Below are 24299 nucleotides of genomic sequence, written 5' to 3' on the forward strand. Positions count from 1 at the left end.
TTTTATGGTGAAATATAGAAATATTTTTGTACTCCGGCCTCAGGGGGGTGGGGGGGCCTGCTTTTTTTTGTAGTAGCAGAGGGCGCAGCCTCGCAGCACAGAAGCGTGGGAAAGACAATGTGATTTTTTTTTTTAAGCTGCCTACCTTGAAGGTATAAAAAAAGCATCACCTCGCCCATGGAGGTCATTTAAAGGGACCGGCTGGAGGTCTTTTTAAGGGACTTGCTGCAAAATAAATATGACCTCTGCACTTTTCACATTCTATTCCTAACCGCAGGGAGAGAAAGTTAAAAGACAAAAGGTGCTACTGACACAAACCTGTCCTACGCAGATGCAGAGACATGGCATCCTTCAGTATCCTCCTTGTATTTACATTGTATCACTCTCATTGCTACCAACCAGCCATTGTATCCAAAAAGTAACCACTAACCATACATTGTCGTTATAGAATATCTTTCATAGAATATATCCTCAGAATTCCCACAATCTTTTGCCTTTCCAGTCAGGTACCAACCCTGATGAAGGAAGCAACACCCCCCCCCGGAATGTGTTGTCTTTTTCTCACATTTCGTACATAAGGAGGATACTGAAGGATGTCATGCTTCTGCGTAGGCACATTTGTGTAGGGCTGCAACAACTAATCGACATAATCGATTATAATCGATGATTTTTCAATCATCGATTAATTGGCTTCCGATTGGTTGGCCCTGTTCACGGCTCCACACAGCTGCGCGCCACACCTCCTCCCCACCTCACGCTCGCGACTGCCAGATCCGCCCGCATCCATGCTCCACACCTCCTCCCCGCCTCACGCTCACCGCCCGCCTAAATCCACGATCGGCACAGGGACGGGGAGATGTAGTAAGGAGGAGCAGGTGTGGGCGGATGACAGCAGCCGATAGACAGGCCCGATCTCAGAAACAAGTTGCTGGAAGAACGGTTAGGTAAGCGTGCCATTGCTGGGTGTTGTAGTCCTCTATAGCTGGAGGTATTCTGCATTGCGCTGTATAATGTATTGCTGGGATTTGTAGTTCTCTATAGCCGGTGCCATTCTGCATTCATTGCTGTATAATTTTACACTTTTCATTTCACTATATTGCACACCACACTTTTTGTTTTTCTTTTTTTCTTCCACCGCTCCAAGCTTGCTCCTGTGATGGACTGCAATCTCGAAACAAACTAGTAGTCCATCACTGGAGCAATTTTTAATTATTTTTTTTTATATCCGATTAACCAATTAATCGAACTTAATAATCGGCTAACTAATCGATTTTGAAAATAATCGTTAGCTGCAGCTCTACATTTGTGTCAGTAGAACCTTTTTGTCTTTAACTTTTTCTCCCCTCGGTTAGGAATAGAATGTGAGAAGTGCAGCGGTGACCTCCAGCCAGTCCCTTTAAATCAGGGGTGCCCATTAGGTAGATGGTGATCTAGCAGTAGCTCTCAGAGCTGATGCTGGTAGATCAGGAAGGGGGGGGAACGGCGGCCCCTTTATTCCATTTTGGTTTATTTATTTAGCTGTGCACACATGATTACCTATTAGCCCGAGTCTGCTGAGCCGAGCTCCCCGACACCTTTCTGGTGGATACTGGTGGTTGTAGTACTATGTATTACATCAAAGAATATTAGTGTACACAGCCTGTTGCACTACACTGTCTGCAAAATACAGCAAGGTGAGCCAGGAGAGAGAGCGGGGAGAGACAGACAGGGGAGAGAGTGTGAGGAGAGACAGCCAGGGAAGAGAGCAAGGAGAGACAGTCAAGAGAGCGAAGAGAGACAGCCAGGAGAGAAAACGAGGAATGACATCCAGGAGAGAGAGAGAGCAAGGAAAGACAGCCAGGAGGATGAGCAAGGAGAGACAGCCAGGAGAGAGAGGAAAGACAGCCAGGAGAGAGAGCAAAGACAGCCGGGAGAGAGAGGAAAGACAGCCAGGAGGATGAGCAAGGAGAGACGGCCAGGAGAGAGAGGAGAGACAGCCAGGAGGATGAGCAAGGAGAGACGGCCAGGAGAGAGAGGAGAGACAGCCAGGAGAGAGAGGAAAGACAGCCAGGAGAGAGAGCAAAGACAGCCGGGAGAGAGAGGAAAGACAGCCAGGAGGATGAGCAAGGAGAGACAGCCAGGAGGATGAGCAAGGAGAGACAGCCAGGAGAGTGAGGGAGTTTTTTTTTCGTTGGTAGATCTCATGTAGCTCATCATTTGAAAAGTAGATCTTAACACAACAAATTGTGGGCGCGCCTGCTTTAAATGCCCTCCATTGGCGAGGTAAACAATTACTGTGACACAAACATAAATCTGAACCTTCAAAACAACAAATCCCATTATGCTTCTGCCACTGGGAGCCATGCCTGTTAATGTCATAGTCCCGCAATGCTTTATGGGATGTGTAGTTCTACAACAGCTGAAGGGCTGAGGTTGCCTACCCCTGGGGTAGGATGACGAGGATAGGGACAAATCATGTAGCTGAAGGTTCATCTTAAACAGGAATTATGAACAACCTGGATCCAATACGCCATCACAAGCAGCACAGAGGCGATCACACGAAACCAGAATGAAAGGACAGAAAAGTTTCTGAGCCAGTTGCTAATTGCGACAGAACCCGCCTCCATATCAACCAATTTATGACGTCGCCCATGTTTGGCGGCCCTAGAGAATGCTGACATGGCGGTTCTGCCGTTGAAAACACAGCTGCAGTACAGGCGCTACGTAAAACAAGTCCACATACCAAACATGTTTCAGCCAGAACAAAGTGTTTCATTGGGGGAATGGAAGCTGGTTTAGGGCAAGACATGTCACACTGTTTCTGTGTCACACCAGGTGTCTGTAAGCCTTCAATACTGACAGCCGAACTGCTTAGGGGTAAAACTGCGCCCTTAACCCTTCCATGACTTCAGTGACAACCTACCTACTGCCACAATCTCTTCTGTCCATACTGAACGCAGGTGACAGACCAATTGTCCTCTATCATTATTGCACTCTGCTGCCCGTTGCCAATCTCTGCACTGACTGCTGAAACTCCCTCAGAAATATTCCTTATAAAGACTGGCAGGTATGAGATTAGGTCATAACTGCTATGGTCCTGCTTCAAGGAAATCTAAAGCCATGTTTTATATATAGTATATAGAGTATAGAAGGGTTTGAACCCCTGTCATGTTTTTTTTTAAATTGCTGGAGCGTGTGTGACTGAGTCGCTGGACTCGACTCATCCAATAGCTATGGCCAAATAAGGTGAATCAAATTCACATTTTGGATGCAATCGATAATACGAAATCACCTGCACTCCATACAGCGTACAGATCGCCATAGCAACCCAGCAGAGCCCACTATAGAGAGTCTATGGTGGGCTCTGTAGGGTCACTCTCAGGTGGGCTGTTTGGTATATCACGTGGGCTCTGCAAGTGGCATAACTAGCAATCACGGGGCCACATACAAAAGTTTGCTATGGGGCCCTGTGATTTCTAGTTACGCCCCTGGTACAGACCTTGGATGAAAAGTTGGTGCTTGAAGTGACAACACGGATGGCGCCGCGTCAGATATTGTCCATAATAGAAGTCACCAAAAGAAGGGACCCTGCGTGGCCCCGAAACGTTGGCTGTATGACGCATGTGACAATTTAATAAAAAGTGCTTTACTTATATTATCGAGTGCTGGTGACTTCTATTAGCCCTCGTTCACACCTGAGGAGTTTTGTAGCGCATTCTACGCTCGACGAACGCTCTACAAAATGCTCAAAAATATAAATCCCATTGTATTCAATGGTCTCGTTCCCACCTCGGCGTATTTCTGACCGTCCCTAACGCGCTACAAAACGGCCCACGCCTGAAAAGGTACAGGTACTACTTTGGGCCGTTTTGTTGCGCGTTTCCATTGGGATACACAGAAACAGGAACCATACCGCACTCCTTACCGGGATTCCCACTTGATGAAGATGGGTGGTCGAAATGACTGCGGATGGCACCGCCACACATGAACAGTAGAAAAATGTCACCAGCACACCATGAGTTGAAAAAGCAAAATATTTTATTGCCAATAGCTGTATCTCATTGGCAAGCGCTTTCGGGACCTCGCAGGGTCCCCTTCATCAGGCTTAGAGATTGGGATACAGCCAAGTAGCCTTCGGATACGCGCGTTTGTCGCGCAACTTTTTTTACCGCAAATCGCAGTTAAAAAAACGCGCGACAGACGCGCATATGCAATACGCCTAGGTGTGAACGAGACCTTATAGTCAAATTCACATAGTGCGCAAGGCTGTGAAGAGAGCCTCAGTGCAAAGAACAAAGGATGCAAACTTTAACAAAATAAAACCATCCAACGCATTTCGGGGCTACAAAGGTCTCCCCTCTTCTTCAGGACTATAAAATAACAGTGTTTTACATACATGGATACAGGTACTCCTAAGAACAAGCTCATACACGGACTCATACACACGCACTCACCAGCAGAACCATATGCATACACGCAATAGGTTGAACTTGATGGACTTGTGTCTTTCTTCAACCTCAAATACTGTGCAACTATGTAAAACAAACACAGAACTGCTACACAAATGTTTGTAGGAACACAGAATACTACACTCAATCTATTGTGTTAAAGTTCATTAAAATTCATTACCAACCCCCATTAGAAACAAATAAAAATATTCTTCGAAAAGGTTTGACAAATATTTTACTATGATTCATTTTTTTCACACGTGTATGAACTTTAGATATTGGAATTTGAATGTAACTGACTGAATGTAGGATTCTGTGCTTCTATTTGTGTATCAATTTCATGTTTTGTAGCTCTGAAGAAGGGGGGAGATGTCCCATTGTATCACCCCCCGAAACATGAGCTCCCTCACTTTTCTAGTACAGTAGAGGAAGTAGAGGGAAGGAACTGAGCCCGGGACTCCAATGACCCCAACAACTATAAATAAATAAACCGCATCCAGCAGAGAGGTGAGAGAACATACCGTGCATCTGATACGTGTACGGAGCTTGTCCCGGCGGGGGCGTACTGAAACTCGAACTGTAGCTGAGGAAACCGCTTTGTCCCGGGGAATGGCTCAAACTGTCCTCTGTCTTGATACCTGAAAAACAAAAAAGAGGGTGACATAAAAAAGGTGGCCCCGTGTGACCCTCTAACCTATATGTACAGCCAGAGGTGTCAGCGTGACGGGGATATGTGCTACAAGTCATACAGTGCAACGAATGACAGCCCTGACTGTCTGCATTGCTGCCCATGCATTTTACAAACTCTGTACAGCCATCTTTAAACTGTTGTGATGTTCCTGATTGGTAATAATCTGAAGTCTTACCCTGACACATTACTTAGTATCATGCTATACTTATTATGAAAACATATACCCGATGACAGGTCCACATTAACAACTATTCTGCACTAACTATATAACGGAAAATTGTATACTTACCTTCCGTAATTTTCCTTTCCTGGTGCACCGAAGGCAGCACACCATGGGTTAAGGTCCGCCCCTCTTAAAGGAGAACTATGGGGTCAGTGCTTTTCCCCATAGTTCTCCTTAGGGTAACGGGAGGACACAAATAATAATTTATTAACGGTCAGAGCAACCAGAAACAAAGTATGAGGATGGCTTGGAGGAGCCTTAATTTATCACGTGTCCTGTGGGTTAAGAGGGGCGGACCTTAACCCATGGTGTGCTGCCAAGATGCTCCAGGAAAACTATATAAGCAATGGCATGGGTCACATGACATATTAACTGCCATTGTCCTAGGTCTATAATTTGTTGCTAATTTGTTGCTGGATACAGAAAACCAAAAACTGAAACATACATGATTAACTGGACCTGATATGCACACAATGCTACAAGTGCTTTGTAATGATATAAATAGAAGGAACCTGGAATAACCCATTAACATTGAAGGGCATTTATTTGCAGCAATCTTCACTCCTTCCCGCTACAGGAATTTCTCACCACGGAAATCATAATTCATTTCTACGGAATTGCTAATTTTTCAGTGATTTGTAACTAAGTTGATCAGCGATTACCGTTTGGCAGCATTTTATGATGCCAAGATCGCCAATTACTTTTCATTCACCTCTATGGGCTTAGCTACAATTTGTACAATACTGTTGCAGCGGATTATTATTATTATTATTATACAGGATTTATAGAGCGCCAACAGTGTGCGCAGCACTTTACAATATAAGGAAGACATTACAATCACCATACAATTCAAGACAAGATGGTAAGGAGGGCTCGGCCCCTGAGGGCTTACAATCTAAAAGGGAGGGGGAAGTGATACATGAGGAGGTAGCTGTGTGGGGATGAATGGTTTGATAACGTGATGGTTCAGGGGTTAGGTTGAGTTGGGATTATCTTCTAACAGCGTCAAGTTCTTTCTCAATGACAAAACGCCAGCGACTTCAGTGATCGAATCGCTAGCTACAAATTGATGTCAATGGCTGGACTTTTGTAGCAGTGATTAATCGTTGCTACCCGTCTGACGCGGCCCTCTGTCACAGTGTAGCTTAATATGATCCTGTTGATCTCCCGGGGGAAGCGAACAGAAACACAGAGTCAGCACAACTGTATACTGTTTCTTGTCCATCAACATAAAGGATTCCAAGAAATCAGCCCTGCAGCTCAGCATGTAAAGAGAAGAGAGGCAATTGTATCAGTAGAGCCGGGCCCGAGCAGTCCATGCTTACTTCCAACACACTGAAAACACAAGCTTTTTATTATGTGGGTGCGAGACTTTGAATTTTCTTTTAACATGAGAGAAGATTCTATACTATGCTGGTGCACTTTGCCATCTAGTTAATGATTAAACCCCAAGATTTGTCCTATTGGGAAGACTTGACTTAACTTCCAGTCTTGGAGTCAGAACAGGAAGCGAGAAGAAATCTTATCAAAGTGAGGGAAATCCTTTCTAAAGCCGGGAATACATGCTTTGAATTTTGTCCGGTTCTTGATGAACCGCAATAAAATCTGTGGGTGCCACCGTGGGCACTTTCCCAACTGGCATCTCTCGAACAGCTGAGCATGTTGGAAAAAATGTCAGCCAAACAGAGCTAGCAACCAATGAGCTGCCAGCTCTGATTAGCTATTCTGACAGTGGCCGCCGTTCGCTGTCAGAATACAAAAGGAAACAGCAGGAGATTCCTCGATCAATGCTCGTTGATGGAGGAATCTGTTCTATTTTCTTCACTCAGCTGGCAGGTTGAAGGAAGAAAATAAAAGCGTGTATTCCCGACTTTAGAAAGTTGTCTCCAGAACAGGTGCCCCCCCTCTATTCCTGTTTTGCTGACAACTTTAAAATGTTTGATCTCCCATCACTTTCTGTCTCGGTGACAGTGGTCACCAGGACAAACAGAGGGGTGACTCTCCCCAGCGAGGACACCAATGGGGATAAAAACCCCAAAAAGGTTCTAAACCTTTCTTACTCTATTCAAAATGAGATACAAATGTGGCTTTGGATACATTTTAACAGCAGAATGTTTCTTTTGCAATTGTTTCAACTCTTCTTGGAAGAAGTATAAAGTAGAACAATAGATCTGCAATGTCTATGGAGAGGCAGCGGTTGATTCCAATTAAAGAAAAGGCAATCAGCAACCACATGTAATTCCCCAACAAAGCCGTGTTTTGTCTGGGTGGACGGGCTGAATTTATGCCGCTCCCCATAAACAAGAACACCTCATTGTTCTGTATTAGGGGCCAGGTGGGGACTCTGAGCGCTAGCCCTGATAGGTGATCTGCAGGATTTATAAGCAACATATGGAAGTGGCATGTGGCCGCCCTACAGACACAATTCAGTAGCAAATGGCTGCGCTTTCACCTGCTCTGCCAGAACAACTGTTAGGTATTTTCTCTGGAAACTTTCCAGCCCCCGAAACGCGCTGTAAAACAACCCCCCAAAAAAGGATTTGTCTGCCTCAGTTCTACGAGGAAGGGTTTGGACGGGAGTGGTGATGGATCTTAGGGACTGATGATGTGGAGAACTATAGATTTAGTGGTGTTTGTATAGCCGTAGGGCTGCTTCTAAATCAGGTTTACCCTCTACTCAATGGGGGACCTTGATAGTTGATAGCCAATGCGTTGCGGGGGTACTATAATCCCCCGTTGTAAAAGCCTAAAAAAGAAGAGGGACTGACCCAACAGTACAGCTGCTGCAGCAAATGTCTTGGTGCATGTCTGCATTTCTGTAAATATAAGTCTAAATTCAGTTCTGGCTTCAAGGTCCTGGTTCCGAGCTTGGTACGTTGTTGCATATTATGCTCAAGAGGTAAGTGCTGCCCATAGACCAGCTGAAATATCCATTAAATCCAGTGCAGCCACAGACGTCAACAAATGCCAGGCGCTTAGGTGAAAGGATTGATGGCACCATCATTGTAATTAGAGGTGCACCGAAATGGAAATTTTAAAACCAAAACGAAACAGAAATAAAAAAAATTGTCAGGCCGAAACCGATACCGAAAATGTTTTTTATTTTAGTTTTTTCAAATTTTTTAAATATTTTTTTTTTTAACTTGTAATTTTTTTTTTTTACTTTTAGGGGCTTCAGGGAAATATTGGGGGTCTAAGACCCCTGATATTTCCCTTTTAAAATAGAAAAAGAAATTGAGGACACAAAGTCCTCAATCTCTTTTTCTGTATCCCCTGTTATCAATGAAGAGGAATCCTCTATACTGAGTATTCCTGATCATTGATAACATGAGGACGGAGTATGGTTACTATATCCACAATCATGAATAAACAGGAAGTGATGTAGATGTGATATAGATCACTTCCCATTCATTCATAATTGGGGATATAGTAACCATACTCTGTCCTCAATTATCTACAAACACTCAGCGATCACTGATCACCGACTGCTTGTATCCGCTCTCCGCTCTGACACACTGTCACAGGAGGCTGAGTGAGTGCTGCGTGAGGAGAGCTCCGCCTCCTGTGACAGCGCGGCCTGTCTCCGCCCAAACACCGCTCTGTTGGACTGTGATAGGAGGCTGAGCGGTGTGGGAGGAGACGCCGTCCGCTCCCGCAGCGCTCGGCCAATTATCACAGTTTCCTTCCTCCCCGCTGGGACACAGAGCAGCGCCCAGCGGGGAGGAAAGAAAGAATGGATGCGCCGCTGTATCGGCAGGAAAATTGCACTTTCGGCATTATGCCAAAAGTGCAATTTTCGGCCGATAAGTTTCGGCGGCCGATATATGGTGCATCCCTAATTGTAATAGTCCAAAATGTAAAGTGGTGACTGCTGTCTAACAAAGGGGTCACCGGTGGCCCTGAAATGTTTCGTTATGTGGTTGGCGAATACATATTATTTTTGTACTGCTGGGGATACTTTACATTTTGCCCTAAAACTAGCATTGGATCTGGGAGTCGGCCAATGGCAGCTTCCAGGATTGTGTAGGAACCTTGGCCAGTCATGACAAAGGTTAAGCAACACTGAACACGTGGTCAACTACATCATCATCTCATATTTCATATACCGGAGAGGACTCTAGGCTGATAATAGGGGAGCTTTAAATGCTACTTTAATGAATAATGTGGCGCTATAGGGAAAGTATTGTCTATCCTGCCGCAAAGGCTTTGCTACTGAGACTGCGTGTTTGCACTCCTGTATATAAAGTACAATGATGTATGTTGTTCAGGATGGAAATAAAATGACATTAAATGGCAAATAGAAATATTAGGTGACAAGGAATGGAAAGGCTTCTCCAGCTGACAGCCATCTCCGCCGTGGCCTGCACAGTGTATTCCTGGTGTGGCTCTGTAACGCGGCCTCTTCCTGCAATTCTAACGCTCTTTAGATGTGTGTGAGATTTGGCTGTAACATTTAGAACCCGCAGAGAGCCGCCAGGGATGAAAGCTGCACTTCCCCTTGGCAAATCGCTCTGCTCAGATACCAAACATTGTTGCTGGTCAGTGAAATGCAAGATTCCGTCCTCTGACCTGGATTTCTAAAACCGCATATGTGCTCGGCGTGTATGTATGGGTGGGAAGCCTTCTGAGGGGCTGTGAAGCTGCTTCAAGGGTATAGAGGGAGATCCAATGACATTAAGGTAGCAGGCATTGACATTCTATGTCCCAAACTGTTCTCTGTACAACACTGCGGTATATGTCAGAGCTATATAAATGTATAATAATAGTGTGTGACTGTGAGGGGACATTAGAGTGTAAGCTAGTCTGTACAGAGACTGATGCGACTGTGGGGGGACATTAGAGTGTAAGCTCCTCTGTACAGAGACTGATGTAACTGTGGGGGGACATTAGAGTGTAATTTGACTGGCTCAGTGTTCCCTGTACAGCACAGCGGTATATGTCAGAGATCTATACCATTATAAATAAAACATATATAACAAATAGCAGATACACAAGAGACTGCAGTGGTCATGTAGTCGGTAACGTACTGTATGAGGGGATGCCATAGGCTTGCGCTGGTGGAGGGTACGTGGAGTATGCCGTTGCCTGTTGTATTCCTGTGCTGTACTGTGTCTGTCCATAGGTGGCCATCGCTGGGATGGACGGAGGAGACACGATGTGGGGGTAGTGCCTGGAGGGACAGAGAGAATACAATGTAACACAAATATCTATCAGAGTATAACCTCAATCACAAGAAAGAAAAGTCAGAGAACTATAACAGCAGCCAATCATATTGTCCCAGAATCCTCTTCCACCATAGATAGATAGGAACCCAAGCCCAGCATCCTGTGAGGATTGTGTTAGTGTCCCCATTGGAGAGATTTTTATGCTACTTCCTGTATTACTCCCTCTAGTCATTGGGAAAGGAAGGAATAGAAATCTAACCAACAACTAATACCAAACAACTAATCCCCCCACACTATCCAACCATAACCAATGAAAGGTTTTGGCTGGGGCCGCGCTTTAAAATTGCTGTCAGTCATCAGACAGAAATAATTACAACTCAGGGAATGAGTATTGGCATCTGCTGACTTCCAGCGGGATCGTTTGAGGCAGCACAATGCATACGTGTGCCCTCGCAGTGGTGGGATGATGTTCAAATCTAAAAAGAGTCCAAAGTGTTTATAATTTCTCGTTGGGTTTCTGCTGATTTCCTCCAAATTCTCCGGATTCCTCATACAATCCAAAAACCTAGAGCAGCCGTAATTGGCTCCTGACCAACCTGGCCCAGGATAGTGTATGTGGTGCAGAGACTGATGTGACTGGCTCAGTGTTCTCTGTACAGCGCTGCGGTATATGTCAGAGCTATATAAATGTATAATAATAGTGTGTGACTGTGGGGGGGATATTAGAGTGTGAGCTCCTCTGTACAGAGACTGATGTGACTGTGGGGGGAGGGGACATTAGAGTGTAAGCTCCTCTGTACCGAGACTGATGTGACTGTGGGGGGAGGGGACATTAGAGTGTAAGCTCCTCTGTACCGAGACTGATGTGACTGTGGGGGGAGGGGACATTAGAGTGTAAGCTCCTCTGTACCGAGACTGATGTGACTGTGGGGGGAGGGGACATTAGAGTGTAAGCTCCTCTGTACCGAGACTGATGTGACTGTGGGGGGAGGGGACATTAGAGTGTAAGCTCCTCTGTACCGAGACTGATGTGACTGTGGGGGGAGGGGACATTAGAGTGTAAGCTCCTCTGTACCGAGACTGATGTGACTGTGGGGGGAGGGGACATTAGAGTGTAAGCTCCTCTGTACCGAGACTGATGTGACTGTGGGGGGAGGGGACATTAGAGTGTAAGCTCCTCTGTACCGAGACTGATGTGACTGTGGGGGGAGGGGACATTAGAGTGTAAGCTCCTCTGTACCGAGACTGATGTGACTGTGGGGGGAGGGGACATTAGAGTGTAAGCTCCTCTGTACCGAGACTGATGTGACTGTGGGGGGAGGGGACATTAGAGTGTAAGCTCCTCTGTACCGAGACTGATGTGACTGTGGGGGGAGGGGACATTAGAGTGTAAGCTCCTCTGTACCGAGACTGATGTGACTGTGGGGGGAGGGGACATTAGAGTGTAAGCTCCTCTGTACCGAGACTGATGTGACTGTGGGGGGAGGGGACATTAGAGTGTAAGCTCCTCTGTACCGAGACTGATGTGACTGTGGGGGGAGGGGACATTAGAGTGTAAGCTCCTCTGTACCGAGACTGATGTGACTGTGGGGGGAGGGGACATTAGAGTGTAAGCTCCTCTGTACCGAGACTGATGTGACTGTGGGGGGAGGGGACATTAGAGTGTAAGCTCCTCTGTACCGAGACTGATGTGACTGTGGGGGGAGGGGACATTAGAGTGTAAGCTCCTCTGTACCGAGACTGATGTGACTGTGGGGGGAGGGGACATTAGAGTGTAAGCTCCTCTGTACCGAGACTGATGTGACTGTGGGGGGAGGGGACATTAGAGTGTAAGCTCCTCTGTACCGAGACTGATGTGACTGTGGGGGGAGGGGACATTAGAGTGTAAGCTCCTCTGTACCGAGACTGATGTGACTGTGGGGGGAGGGGACATTAGAGTGTAAGCTCCTCTGTACCGAGACTGATGTGACTGTGGGGGGAGGGGACATTAGAGTGTAAGCTCCTCTGTACCGAGACTGATGTGACTGTGGGGGGAGGGGACATTAGAGTGTAAGCTCCTCTGTACCGAGACTGATGTGACTGTGGGGGGAGGGGACATTAGAGTGTAAGCTCCTCTGTACCGAGACTGATGTGACTGTGGGGGGAGGGGACATTAGAGTGTAAGCTCCTCTGTACCGAGACTGATGTGACTGTGGGGGGAGGGGACATTAGAGTGTAAGCTCCTCTGTACCGAGACTGATGTGACTGTGGGGGGAGGGGACATTAGAGTGTAAGCTCCTCTGTACCGAGACTGATGTGACTGTGGGGGGAGGGGACATTAGAGTGTAAGCTCCTCTGTACCGAGACTGATGTGACTGTGGGGGGAGGGGACATTAGAGTGTAAGCTCCTCTGTACCGAGACTGATGTGACTGTGGGGGGAGGGGACATTAGAGTGTAAGCTCCTCTGTACCGAGACTGATGTGACTGTGGGGGGAGGGGACATTAGAGTGTAAGCTCCTCTGTACAGAGACTGACGTGACGGGTTCAGTACAGCATTTCATAACATACTGGTAATATAGATACATAATGAATATTTGTAACACATTGACAAATCGAGCATTGAGACAGATGGGCAATGTTCATTATGACTCTGACCTATAGAACTGTATGACGGATATATGGAGATATTTAAAAACAGCAAACAGGGAAATCATTATGCGTTGCAGCAAATCCTGTAAAGTGTCATTGCAGGGAGTTCTTTAGGAGTCTGGTTATTGTTAGAAGTGGTGCGGCTGCTTGCATGTAATAGACCAACACCCTCAATATCAGCTGATGAAATACATAACAAAGGTGAGTGTTACTTATATGGGACTGGACAGACTGTTACTGGGGCAGAGGAACTCATCTACCTGGTTACCGTAAGGCGGTTAAGAATACTAAACCTCACAGGTGGAGAGACATCCGTCACCTGGAATGATTCATTCTATATATTGGGTGCCCTCTCTAATAATTACGGCTTTGCATGCTGTCCGCCTTGCTGCACTGAAAACAGGATCTTTAGCATTTTCCCCATAACTCGGCTCACCTGGGGTAATTCAAGTCAGGTGCGAATTGCTGGGATTCCTTGCCGCTGCCTGAAGGAGAGAAAACAAATGAGAGGAAAAAAAGATGAAAATGGTTTTCGGCAACACTGAACTCTGCTGCTGTGACTGTGCTGCCGTCTGTCCCACAAAAACTCAAATATGCTTCGGCTGGAAGGACAGCGCAGAGGGTGACAGAAAAAGAAGAAGTTAAATTGCAACTCTGGGCAGAATAACAAGTGACATATATGATGCTGTCTGTCTGTAGCGCTGACACGGCAGGATGTGTGTCCCAGTTTCCCCTGTAACACGATTTTATTATCTGTTGATCCAGATACATTATTTCTTTGACTTGTTTTACCAGACCAAGCTGTCCAGGAATATAGGAGCCAACAGGGTACTGTACATGGCTTCCGGACAACATCACAGCCCCCTGCCTCAGTACTCCTTTCCAAAGCCCTCAGACCTGATGCAAGCAGTGGGCTGACTCTCGGGAGTTATGCAAATATCAAAATGTCACCCCCATTTCCTGTCCTGGTGACAAATGCACCCCCATTCCCTATCCTGGTGACAAATGCGTCCCCCATTCCCTATCCTGGTGACAAATGCGTCCCCCCTTCCCTATCCTGGTGACAAATGCGTCCCCCATTCCCTATCCTGGTGACAAATGCGTCCCCCATTCCCTATCCTGGTGACAAATGCGTCCCCCATTCCCTATCCTGGTGACAAATGCGTCCCCCATTTTCTTTGTGATTAATGTGTCCTTAATTTCCAGTCCTGCTGAAAAATCCTCCCCTTTCCACCCCCATTTCCTGTGCTGGTGTAACAGGTACAAGAATTGAGGAAAAGTCTCCCCATTTTAACTCTTCTCTCCATCCCCAACAAAAATATAAACTAGCGACAGGTCCACTTTAATGCAGCAGGTCGGCTTTCTGAAAGTTTTGAATTGTTATAAAAACTAAAACTAAACACATAACAGGTAAGAACAAGCCGGAGGTTCACCCCAAGAACAAGCCGGAGGTTCACCCCGCGGGCTGTTTTTTTTCCTGAATGTGAGAAGTCCTCTAAGGAAGATCTTTTCCTCGACTTATCTGGAAAAATAATTCAGAGAAAATTAAACTTTGCCCTCGCCGAGAAGGGAAGAAGAAATCGCTTTAATTGCTTATTTGGTTTACAGAGGACGGCTGCCAAGAAAAAGCGCCGAATTCCGACTAATTGGAGCTGAGGTCCCATTCAGACGTAACCCTTTCCAGCGCGCTATAACCGTCATCCGGGAGAGGATGTACGACTTGTTCTTTTACTTCATATATTCTATAGGCTGCTGGTGATCAGTATTAAGCAGTGGAAAACTAGAATTACACTTTACATATTTAAGTTCACCATCTGTAGAAATGTCAGAGAGTGTTGGAGGCTTCTCAAATAATTCTGAATGTTGAAATGTTTTTCTGACGTTTCACATCATGTCAAATTGTACAACTCTGTAGAGAAGTACATAGGAACATCCTCTGGTTGATGTCACTTAGTCCCTTAGCCTACTCCCCCACAAAACTGTATAAGTTTAGTTTCTTTAAAATAAATATTTGTGGACACCTTACCGTCACACCTACACTATATGTTGTCTCCAGTGAAGGTTCTGTTAATAGTACAGCATACAAAGACATTGTAGACAATTGTGCTGCCCTTTCCTTATTGTATCAGTTTGGTGAAGACCCTTTTCTGTCCCACCATGACTGTCCCCTGTGTACAAAGCCAGCTCCATAAAGACATGGTGTGACCAGTTTGGTGAAGACCCTTTTCTGTTCCCCAATGACTGTCCCCCGTGTACAACGCCATCTCCATAAAGACATGGTGTGACCAGTTTGGTGAAGACCCTTTTCTGTTCCACCATGACTGTCCCCCGTGTACAATGCCAGCTCCATAAGGACATGGTGTGACCAGTTTGGTGAAGACCCTTTTCTGTTCCACCATGACTGTCCCCTGTGTACAAATCCAGCTCCATAAAGACATGGGGTGACCAGTTTGGTGTGGAGGAACTCAAGTATCCTGCACAGAGCCCTGCCCTTAACCCTACTGTACATTTTTAAAAGCCTCTTCTTTTCACATCCAACATCGGTACCTGATGTTACAAATGAGCAAAAATTCCTACAGACACCCTCCAAGATTTTTGGGGAAAGTCTTCCCTGATGAGCCACAAAGGGGGCAACTCCATAATAATGGCCACAGGGGGATGGAGAAACACCTTCATATTTATGGTCATGGGGGATGGAGGTACAACTCCATATTAATGGCCAAGTGGGGAAAAGGGGGGCAACTCCATATTATTGCACATGGGGGGACAACTCCATAGTAACAGCCATATTGGGAAGGGGGGGTGGGGGTGCAACTCCATATAAATGCTAATAGTTGGTTTTGGGATGGGAGCTCCAAGAAGCTCATTTGAGTGTCCGCAAACCTTTACCCATACAGCATATTTGAGAACACAACTGGGATAAAGGAATGTTTTAGATATTTTCCGGTACTGTTCTCGGCTGCAGCTGTCTCCTGACCCTGAAAAGAGCAGATCACATACAGAGAATCCCCAGAGCGCTCACAGTGGCATTAATGGGTAAGGAGTGGAAAAACCGTTTACTGCTCCATGTGACCTGAGGTGACCTCCCTGCTGTGTGCGACACCACTCCGATCCCACTGCCCGCTTTGGCCACAATACCAGCAACTAATAATCTTATTGTTGTTCTGTAATTGACTCGCCCCTTCATGAGCTAAAGCAGCTGTGGAGTTAGTGACAGAGGTCCGGCGTGGCCGGGGAAGGAGGCATCGTGGATAATGACCGACAATAAACAGCAAGTAACCTCATCCGCCACTTCCTTTGGATCAACACCGCTGGAATCTGCCAGAGGATGAAAGTGATGAAAGGAGACGTTTTTCAGCCTTGTTAACCATGCAACTAGCTGGAGAGCAGCAAATTAAAAGATGAAGATAACAAAGTAGCAATTAGTTACCAAATCATGGGCAATATTCTCTCATTGCCAAGAACTGCAGATTTACCAGTCTTAGAAGAAAGAAGGTCACGATGTTCATTTAAAGACACAATCCACAAGACATGTCCAAACCCAAAACAGAAATGTCATACATTGCAGCATACAAGATGTGTTATCTGCATTCCTTTTCTTTTTTCCTGATTTTTTTCCCTTTATTCTCACATGGTGATCCAGCCAGTAACACACTTCCTGTCCTAGGGTGACAATGGTCACTCACTGCACTGTATCTATGAATTAGCAGTGTTGTCGCCCTGGGCTGCTCTCCTGATTTGGACATCAAACACCTCCCACTCTTCTCATCTCATCATATTGCAGACAAAGACATTGTAGGCAATTCTGCTCTTAAGTTAACAGTTTGGTGAAGACCCTTTTCTGTTCCACCATGACTGTCCCCTGTGTACAAAGCCAGCTCCATAAAGACATGGTGTGACCAGTTTGGTGTGGAGGAACCCGAGTGTCCTGCATAGATCCCTGACCTCAACCCTGGTGAACACCAAGCCAGGTCTTCTCATCCAACATCATACTGACCTCAAATATGGGCACAAATTCCCACAAACATCTCCAAAATCTTGTGGAAAGTCTTCCCAGAAGAGTAGAGGATGGTATAGGTTCAAGAGGAATGGGAGCAAGCTTCATAAAGCCATGGTATGACCAATTTGGTGTGGAGAAATCTGAGTGTCCTGCACAGAACCCTGACCTCAACCCTACTGAACACCTTTACAAGCCAGGTCTACTCATCCAACATCAGACCTGACCTCAATCCTACCGAACATCTTTCCAAGCCAGGTCTACTCATCCAACATCAGACCTGACCTCAATCCTACCGAACATCTTTCCAAGCCAGGTCAACTCATCCAACATCAGACCTGACCTCAATCCTACCGAACATCTTTCCAAGCCAGGTCTATTCATCCAACATCAGACCTGTACTCAACCCTACTGAACATCTTTCCAAGCCAGGTCTACTCATCCAACATCAGACCTGACCTCAATCCTACCGAACACTGGCTGTCTGGCAGGATCAAGCAGTAAGAAAATGAATGCAGCCCCCACATTTAAGATCTGGTAAGCTGCGGTTAATGACGTTTTTCTTCTTGGGTGTAGATACATTTTAACTTATAGGAAGGTCTGTCTTTTTTTTGCGGTGGGGTAACAATTGTATCTACATTATCTTCTAACCGACTACTCTACGTGAACCAATATCCCGATTTTTGAAGGAGGCGGAGCTCTTCTTTTGACGAGTGAGGTGCCAGCAATTTATTTAACAGATGTCACATTTAGCTGCCGGTCGCCGAATGCTCCCACTATGCGACTCTCCGACGTGTCGTCGTCCGCTCCTGCCAGATAAGTAAAGATTTGGGCACCGGGAACAATTCTAGGCGGATGTGCGGGAGGGCGGCCAGAGAACGGTGCGCGGAATGTTCTACGGGGCATTCCATTCCAGAGACTTTATTTATAAAAGGCCATTCAGAGGTCAGAAGAAGAGAGAAGGCTTCGTTCTTTCACTGAAGGATTTCTGAGGCACTAAAATGTAAACCGAGTTAACATTTTGTACCTTTAAAAAAAAAACAAAAAACCTCTTTTATTCCACTTTGAGTTTAAATCTTCCTTTAGGAGGTTGGAGCTCTGCTTCCTATATAAAATATAAAACTAACAGTCCGCCTGTCAGGCTGCATATCCATGATTTTTGTTTCTTCAGCAATAACACACAGATCGGATTAGATTTTGATGAGCTGCGAGATGTTATGGAAATACTTCTCGGTAATGGCTGTGCTTAGCTTTATGTCATGTGAAGTACCAGATCCGAGAGGAGTTTTGGCGAATATGTAACTTCTCGGACTGTCACCTTAAAGGAGCATGTGATTATCAAACTGTTCTGACTGTAATTTGCCACCATGTATCAGAATTGCATCACTGTGAGGGCAGAAGAAAAATATATATGTGCAGTACATCTCCATGCAATGCATTTCCCCATGTTTTGTGTCTTTAAAGCCAAACTCTGGGATAAGAAAATATTGTCCTCATACAAGAGTGCTGGGTATTCTTCTTGAATCTTGCTGAGCTTTGTGTCTTTCTTCCAGATCTGTGCAGTAATCCAGCGTGAGACTTGGAGCTTCCTGTAATAAAGACCGGTCACTGCTCATCTCTCTCCTTGTGCAGGGTGACTGGTCTAGTCTCCTCCCCCTCCTGTAATAAAGACCGGTCACTGCTGCTCTCTCTCCTTGTGCAGGGTGACTGGTCTTGTCCATGCCCCCTACTGCTGCTCTTTCTCCTTGTGCAGGGTGACTGGTCTTGACTCCGCCCCCTCCTGTAATAAAGACCGGTCACTGCTGCTCTCTCTCCTTGTGCAGGGTGACTGGTCTTGTCTCCGCCCCTCCTGTAATAAAGACCGGTCACTGACGCTCTCTCTTCTTGTGCAGGGTGACTGGTCTTGTCCCCGCCCCTTCCTGTAATAAGCTACTACCATTACAACTTAGGGAGAAGGTACACTTTGACATCTTTGCCTTGGGTGCTAGAAGACCTTGTCCCAGCACTGAGGTTCCCTTCTCTTAATGCAGTGTGGCAGGGAAGGGTATACAGACAAAAATTCCATCCCCTGAAAAGACACAATTCACACTAAGTGAGGTTGTGTGGCTGAAAGTAAATCTAATCACATCGACAATCTATTGCCAGATCTTCTAATGATCGGTTCTTCACACGCTTGCACTTGTAACTCCGATTTTTTTAGTATTCTTTATTCTGACGATTGTTCCTCGAGGGCTAAAACCCAACCTAATCTGGATGCACATGGATTGAATCAATCGCCGGCTTCTCTTTTCTCTAGGGACCTCCAGCTGTGGGTTCTGGGAGTAACTGCGGGCCTTGCAAAAGCCATTTGAGGGTCTCTCACTCCTTTTGCTGAATATTTGAAGGAGGCAAACAGAAAATGGTTGCAGCGACCGCATCATTGCCGCTGTCTGAATACAATAGCCGGCAGGATTTTTTTTTTCCATGGACGATGAATGGGGGGATATATTAGACTGGGAGAAATCTATGTATGTATGTCTAGGAACCCCAAGCTGGCCAGAAACACATACAGGAACTATAACATAACCAATGAAATCACTGAAAAAAAGTAGCCGGCAAGTGACATAACTTGATAAGTTACTAATGAAGCTCTAACACAGGGTTCAGCACAAGCACAGTACTGACGGGCAGTCACATCACAAACAGAGATGACCAGGACAGCTTTGCTTTATAAGCAATACACACGTACATACATGCAAGAGGACACACGCAGACAGACGGTACCTGTTATGTCATCGGGAGATGCGCAGTCGCTGTCGGAAGGGGCGAATTTCAGGTTTTCGTTGCAGCCACTGGTCACAGACAGGCTCTGTGATATCACTAGATCTAGCATTTCCTTGCACCTGTAAAAGACAAAAAAAAACAAAAAACAAAGATAACTAATTTATTCCGGCGAACGCGCCTAAAGATAATTTCCTGCGCCACATAAATATTAAAACGCGCCAACCTAAATCTCATTCTGTATTTAAATTTCATTAAAAGGAAAAAAAAACCAATAACATTCGCTAAACTTCTTCCACATAAGAGAAAGCGGGATTTTAAATGAAAAACAAGCTCCTCGGGGATGCGGAAAACACGCCGGCAGCATAAATTAGGGAAAACGTTACATTTGCTGACAAGTTTTACAGGGAAACGAGCGGAATTGAAACAACAAAACGGAACGGGAGATCCCTTGATCTGACCGCACTTGGGGCGGTCAGACATGGACCGCAGATATGGCCTCGTGGTGCTGTCGTCTCAGAGTGTGTTCAATCATTGGGGCTCATTCACATTCTGTAACAAAGCAGCCTTGTCAATGCTGAACTTCAGGCGCACGGCTAAACACACAGATGAAATACAGATATTCTGTTTTACCTGCCCATGGCTTTGTATATCTGTCCACCCAGTCCTGAGATCTACACAGCTCTGCCAGGCAGGACAGCCAGGAAGAAGACAGTGCTCTCTCGGTTACATTTATAGGGGGGATACAGTGGTTTCCTGTCTCCACACCCAGCCTGTAGATTGGACAGTGGATGAACAGAAGGCTGATGAGCTCATCTCTCCAGAAACTAACCTAATACAAAATGCACTTTTGGCATCCTGCCCATGTCACTGGTTGGCAGGAACTGGATTGGATGCCCTGACAGGCGTCCCACAGAGCTCCTAACAACCAGTGACATCACCGGTTGCCAGGAACTTGTCTGGATGCCAGCCAGAGTGAAAAAAAGTCAGCCTGTCTCTGTGGGCCGGCAAACTGACCCATGAAGCAGCCCCCTTCAAGTGGCGCCCAGGGCATGTGCCATATGTGCATTGCCCTGTATACAGCACTGCATCTCTCTCCTCCTATGCTGCTTGCACTGCACTACTCCTGAATAGCTCCTTGCTTCTTCATCTCCCAGCCTGCTATACTTCAAGAGGCTGATAACGGGTCAAATTCAGGTACTTCCACCTCTTGCAATACAAAAACACAAAAAGTTGCAATAATCTGTCTTTTATATCTGCCTGCTTTTATAAATGCCTCCTGTGTTCACTGTAACCTGTGTGTTTGTATAGTTTGTGAATGATAAATGGTGTAGCCTGTGACATAGGATTTTCTTGTTCCATTGGTGAATCAGGTCCAGTGAATCCTCTTCGGATTAAAGATGTGTATTTTATCTCTGCGGGGAAGCTAATTGTATCTAACAGCGCTGATATTTTCTGTCAGCATCCATCAGGTAGTTCAGCATGAGAACAGCAAAGTCAGAACATCCAGACACTAAAAGTAACAATCACTTGGACAATGACACATAACAAGTGTAACATTTCTGGATGAGATCAGCCGAATAACATTTATTTCTGTTAATGGCGAGAGCGATATAATATAATTTTAAAAAAAGCAAAAAGCGAAGGATAAGCAGAATTGGGTTCATAGTGCGTAATACTGACCTAATGTGATACAAATGAGGGACACAATGCCCCTTTCTCCCTGTTCCAGACGTTTTAATAGATAACATGAAAAATCTGCACTTAATTAGCGTGTAAACGAAACAAGACAACAAGAATCAGCGCTGGGCCGGCTGCGGTGGCACATACACATTGCAGATTCCGAGCCATTTGCTAGGCCTGTCGTCACTCGGATTCCCCCGAGGCGTCGGCGATGGTGGGGGAAGCAGGACGGGTATAAAAGCCGGTGTCAGGGAGCGGAACTCAGGGGATGACAGCTGGAGGTGGAAGCAAAAAGGAGGGGGGGGGCACTTCAAAGGCTCCATGCTCTGCAAATGGATGAAAAGCAGATGGAACCCCCAGCCAGGGGCTCCGGAGACCACCACAATCACCAGAACGCCAAAGTGACTCTGCGGAGTACACCTCAACCACTGGAGGCTGATACAACCTGTCTGCCAGGAGATGGGGACCCACTGGGCCAATTTATGGGTCATGCTCTGCTTCAGCACCATAGCTCATAGATAGTAGAAGAGCACATGCATGACATAGCCGGGCTGCAGGAACAGAGGTTTACAGGGCACAGATCCATAATGCAATGATAGGAGAGTTTCTTTGTTGTTTAACCCCTTCATGACTGAGGCCCTTTTTTCAATTTTTGCACCCATGTTATATTCCACATTTTAGGCCTGAAAATGACGTAAAACAGGAAACTTGAACATGGAAAACAGCGGAGAGCAAGAAGCAGAGAGCGACAGGGAGAGGGAGAGAGGAAGAGAGAGAGGAGGGGGAGAAGGAAGAAGAGAGAGAGAGGAGGAGGAGAAGGAAGAAGAGAGAGAGAGAGCTGGAGGAGAAGGAAGAAGAGAGAGAGAGAGAGAGAGAGAGAGAGAGGAGGAGGTGGAGAAGGAAGAAGAGAGAGAGGGAGGAAAGGAGAAAGAGAGAGGGAGGAAAGGAGAAAGAGAGAGGGAGGAAAGGAGAAAGAGAGAGGGAGGAAAGCAGAGAGAGAGGGAGGAAAGGAGAAAGAGAGAGGGAGGAAAGGAGAAAGAGAGAGGGAGGAAAGGAGAAAGAGAGAGGGAGGAAAGGAGAAAGAGAGAGGGAGGAAAGGAGAAAGAGAGAGGGAGGAAAGCAGAAAGAGAGAGGGAGGAAAGGAGAAAGAGAGAGGGAGGAAAGGAGAAAGAGAGAGGGAGGAAAGGAGAAAGAGAGAGGGAGGAAAGGAGAAAGAGAGAGGGAGGAAAGGAGAAAGAGAGAGGGAGGAAAGGAGAAAGAGAGAGGGAGGAAAGGAGAAAGAGAGAGGGAGGAAAGGAGAAAGAGAGAGGGAGGAAAGGAGAAAGAGAGAGGGAGGAAAGGAGAAAGAGAGAGGGAGGAAAGGAGAAAGAGAGAGGGAGGAAAGGAGAAAGAGAGAGGGAGGAAAGGAGAAAGAGAGAGGGAGGAAAGGAGAAAGAGAGAGGGAGGAAAGGAGAAAGAGAGAGGGAGGAAAGGAGAAAGAGAGAGGGAGGAAAGGAGAAAGAGAGAGGGAGGAAAGGAGAAAGAGAGAGGGAGGAAAGGAGAAAGAGAGAGGGAGGAAAGGAGAAAGAGAGAGGGAGGAAAGGAGAAAGAGAGAGGGAGGAAAGGAGAAAGAGAGAGGGAGGAAAGGAGAAAGAGAGAGGGAGGAAAGGAGAAAGAGAGAGGGAGGAAAGGAGAAAGAGAGAGGGAGGAAAGGAGAAAGAGAGAGGGAGGAAAGGAGAAAGAGAGAGGGAGGAAAGGAGAAAGAGAGAGGGAGGAAAGGAGAAAGAGAGAGGGAGGAAAGCAGAGAGAGAGGGAGGAAAGGAGAAAGAGAGAGGGAGGAAAGGAGAAAGAGAGAGGGAGGAAAGGAGAAAGAGAGAGGGAGGAAAGGAGAAATAGAGAAGAGGAGCTCAAATGCCTTGGCAGCTAAAATATATTTGGTCCTGCCAATGAAGCTTATTTGAATTTGAGAGTGAGGAGAGAGAGGATACAGGGAAGGAGAGAGAAAGAGAGAGAGAGAAGAAAGAGAATAGAGAAGAGGAGCTCAAATGCCTTGGCAGCTAAAATATATTTGGTCCTGCCAATGAAGCTTATTTGAATTTGAGAGTGAGGAGAGAGAGGATACAGGGAAGGAGAGAGAAAGAGAGAGAGAGAAGAAAGAGAAAGGATACAGGGAGAGAGAAAGAGAGAGAAGAAAGAGAGAGGAAACAGGGAGGGAGAGAGAAAGAGAGAGGAAACAGGGAGGGAGAGAGAGAGAGAGAGAGAGAGAGAGAGGAAACAGGGAGGGAGAGAGAAAGGAGAGAGAGAGGGAGCAAGCTCTGGATTGAGATTTGGTGACGTCACTACTGCTCTGCTCATTGTTCTCCAAGCTGGAGGATCTGACATGAGGAAGTAAAGCCCTGCCTCTACCAAGATGGCCGCCTCCACACAGAGGCAGAAGAAAGTGCAGTAATGGGGAAGGGAGCCCACAGGCAATACTGGTTTGTCCTCTGCTTGCCTTATTTTTGGACACAGCTTCGAGAGTTCCGTTCTTCTTTAAAGACTTTGTCAATATGCTGGCAAAAATCCAATTAAATTTCCAGGGAAAAATGAATCATTTTCAGACTTGAAAGATTCCATAGATCTGCTCTGTCCCTCTTTTGGAACGTATTCCCCCTGCTTCTCTCATCTCCTCAACATTTTAGTTTGATATATAGACCATCTACTCAACTTTACACCCAATGGCTAACTCATTGCATTTGTTGTTTT

General features: G+C 46.1%; 1 protein-coding gene across 1 annotated transcript in view; it reads right to left on the reverse strand.

Annotated features, from left to right (window-relative positions):
• The window catches only part of EYA2 (EYA transcriptional coactivator and phosphatase 2), a 68264-nt gene extending 48255 nt beyond the window's left edge, over positions 1 to 20009 (reverse strand). Inside the window, exons 1-5 of the mRNA XM_018572369.1 lie at positions 19896 to 20009; positions 14613 to 14657; positions 13572 to 13620; positions 10369 to 10511; positions 4949 to 5065 (exon numbers count right to left, since the gene is read on the reverse strand). Of these exons, the coding sequence (XP_018427871.1) occupies positions 4949 to 5065; positions 10369 to 10511; positions 13572 to 13620; positions 14613 to 14657; positions 19896 to 20004 (463 nt within the window). The 5' untranslated portion in view covers positions 20005 to 20009. The remainder of the gene's footprint in view (positions 1 to 4948; positions 5066 to 10368; positions 10512 to 13571; positions 13621 to 14612; positions 14658 to 19895) is intronic.
• Positions 20010 to 24299: the final 4290 nt, after the last annotated feature.

Source organism: Nanorana parkeri, unplaced genomic scaffold (assembly GCF_000935625.1).
Source record: "Nanorana parkeri isolate BGI_ZX_2015 unplaced genomic scaffold, ASM93562v1 scaffold2008, whole genome shotgun sequence".
Classification (NCBI taxonomy): Eukaryota; Metazoa; Chordata; class Amphibia; order Anura; family Dicroglossidae; genus Nanorana; species Nanorana parkeri.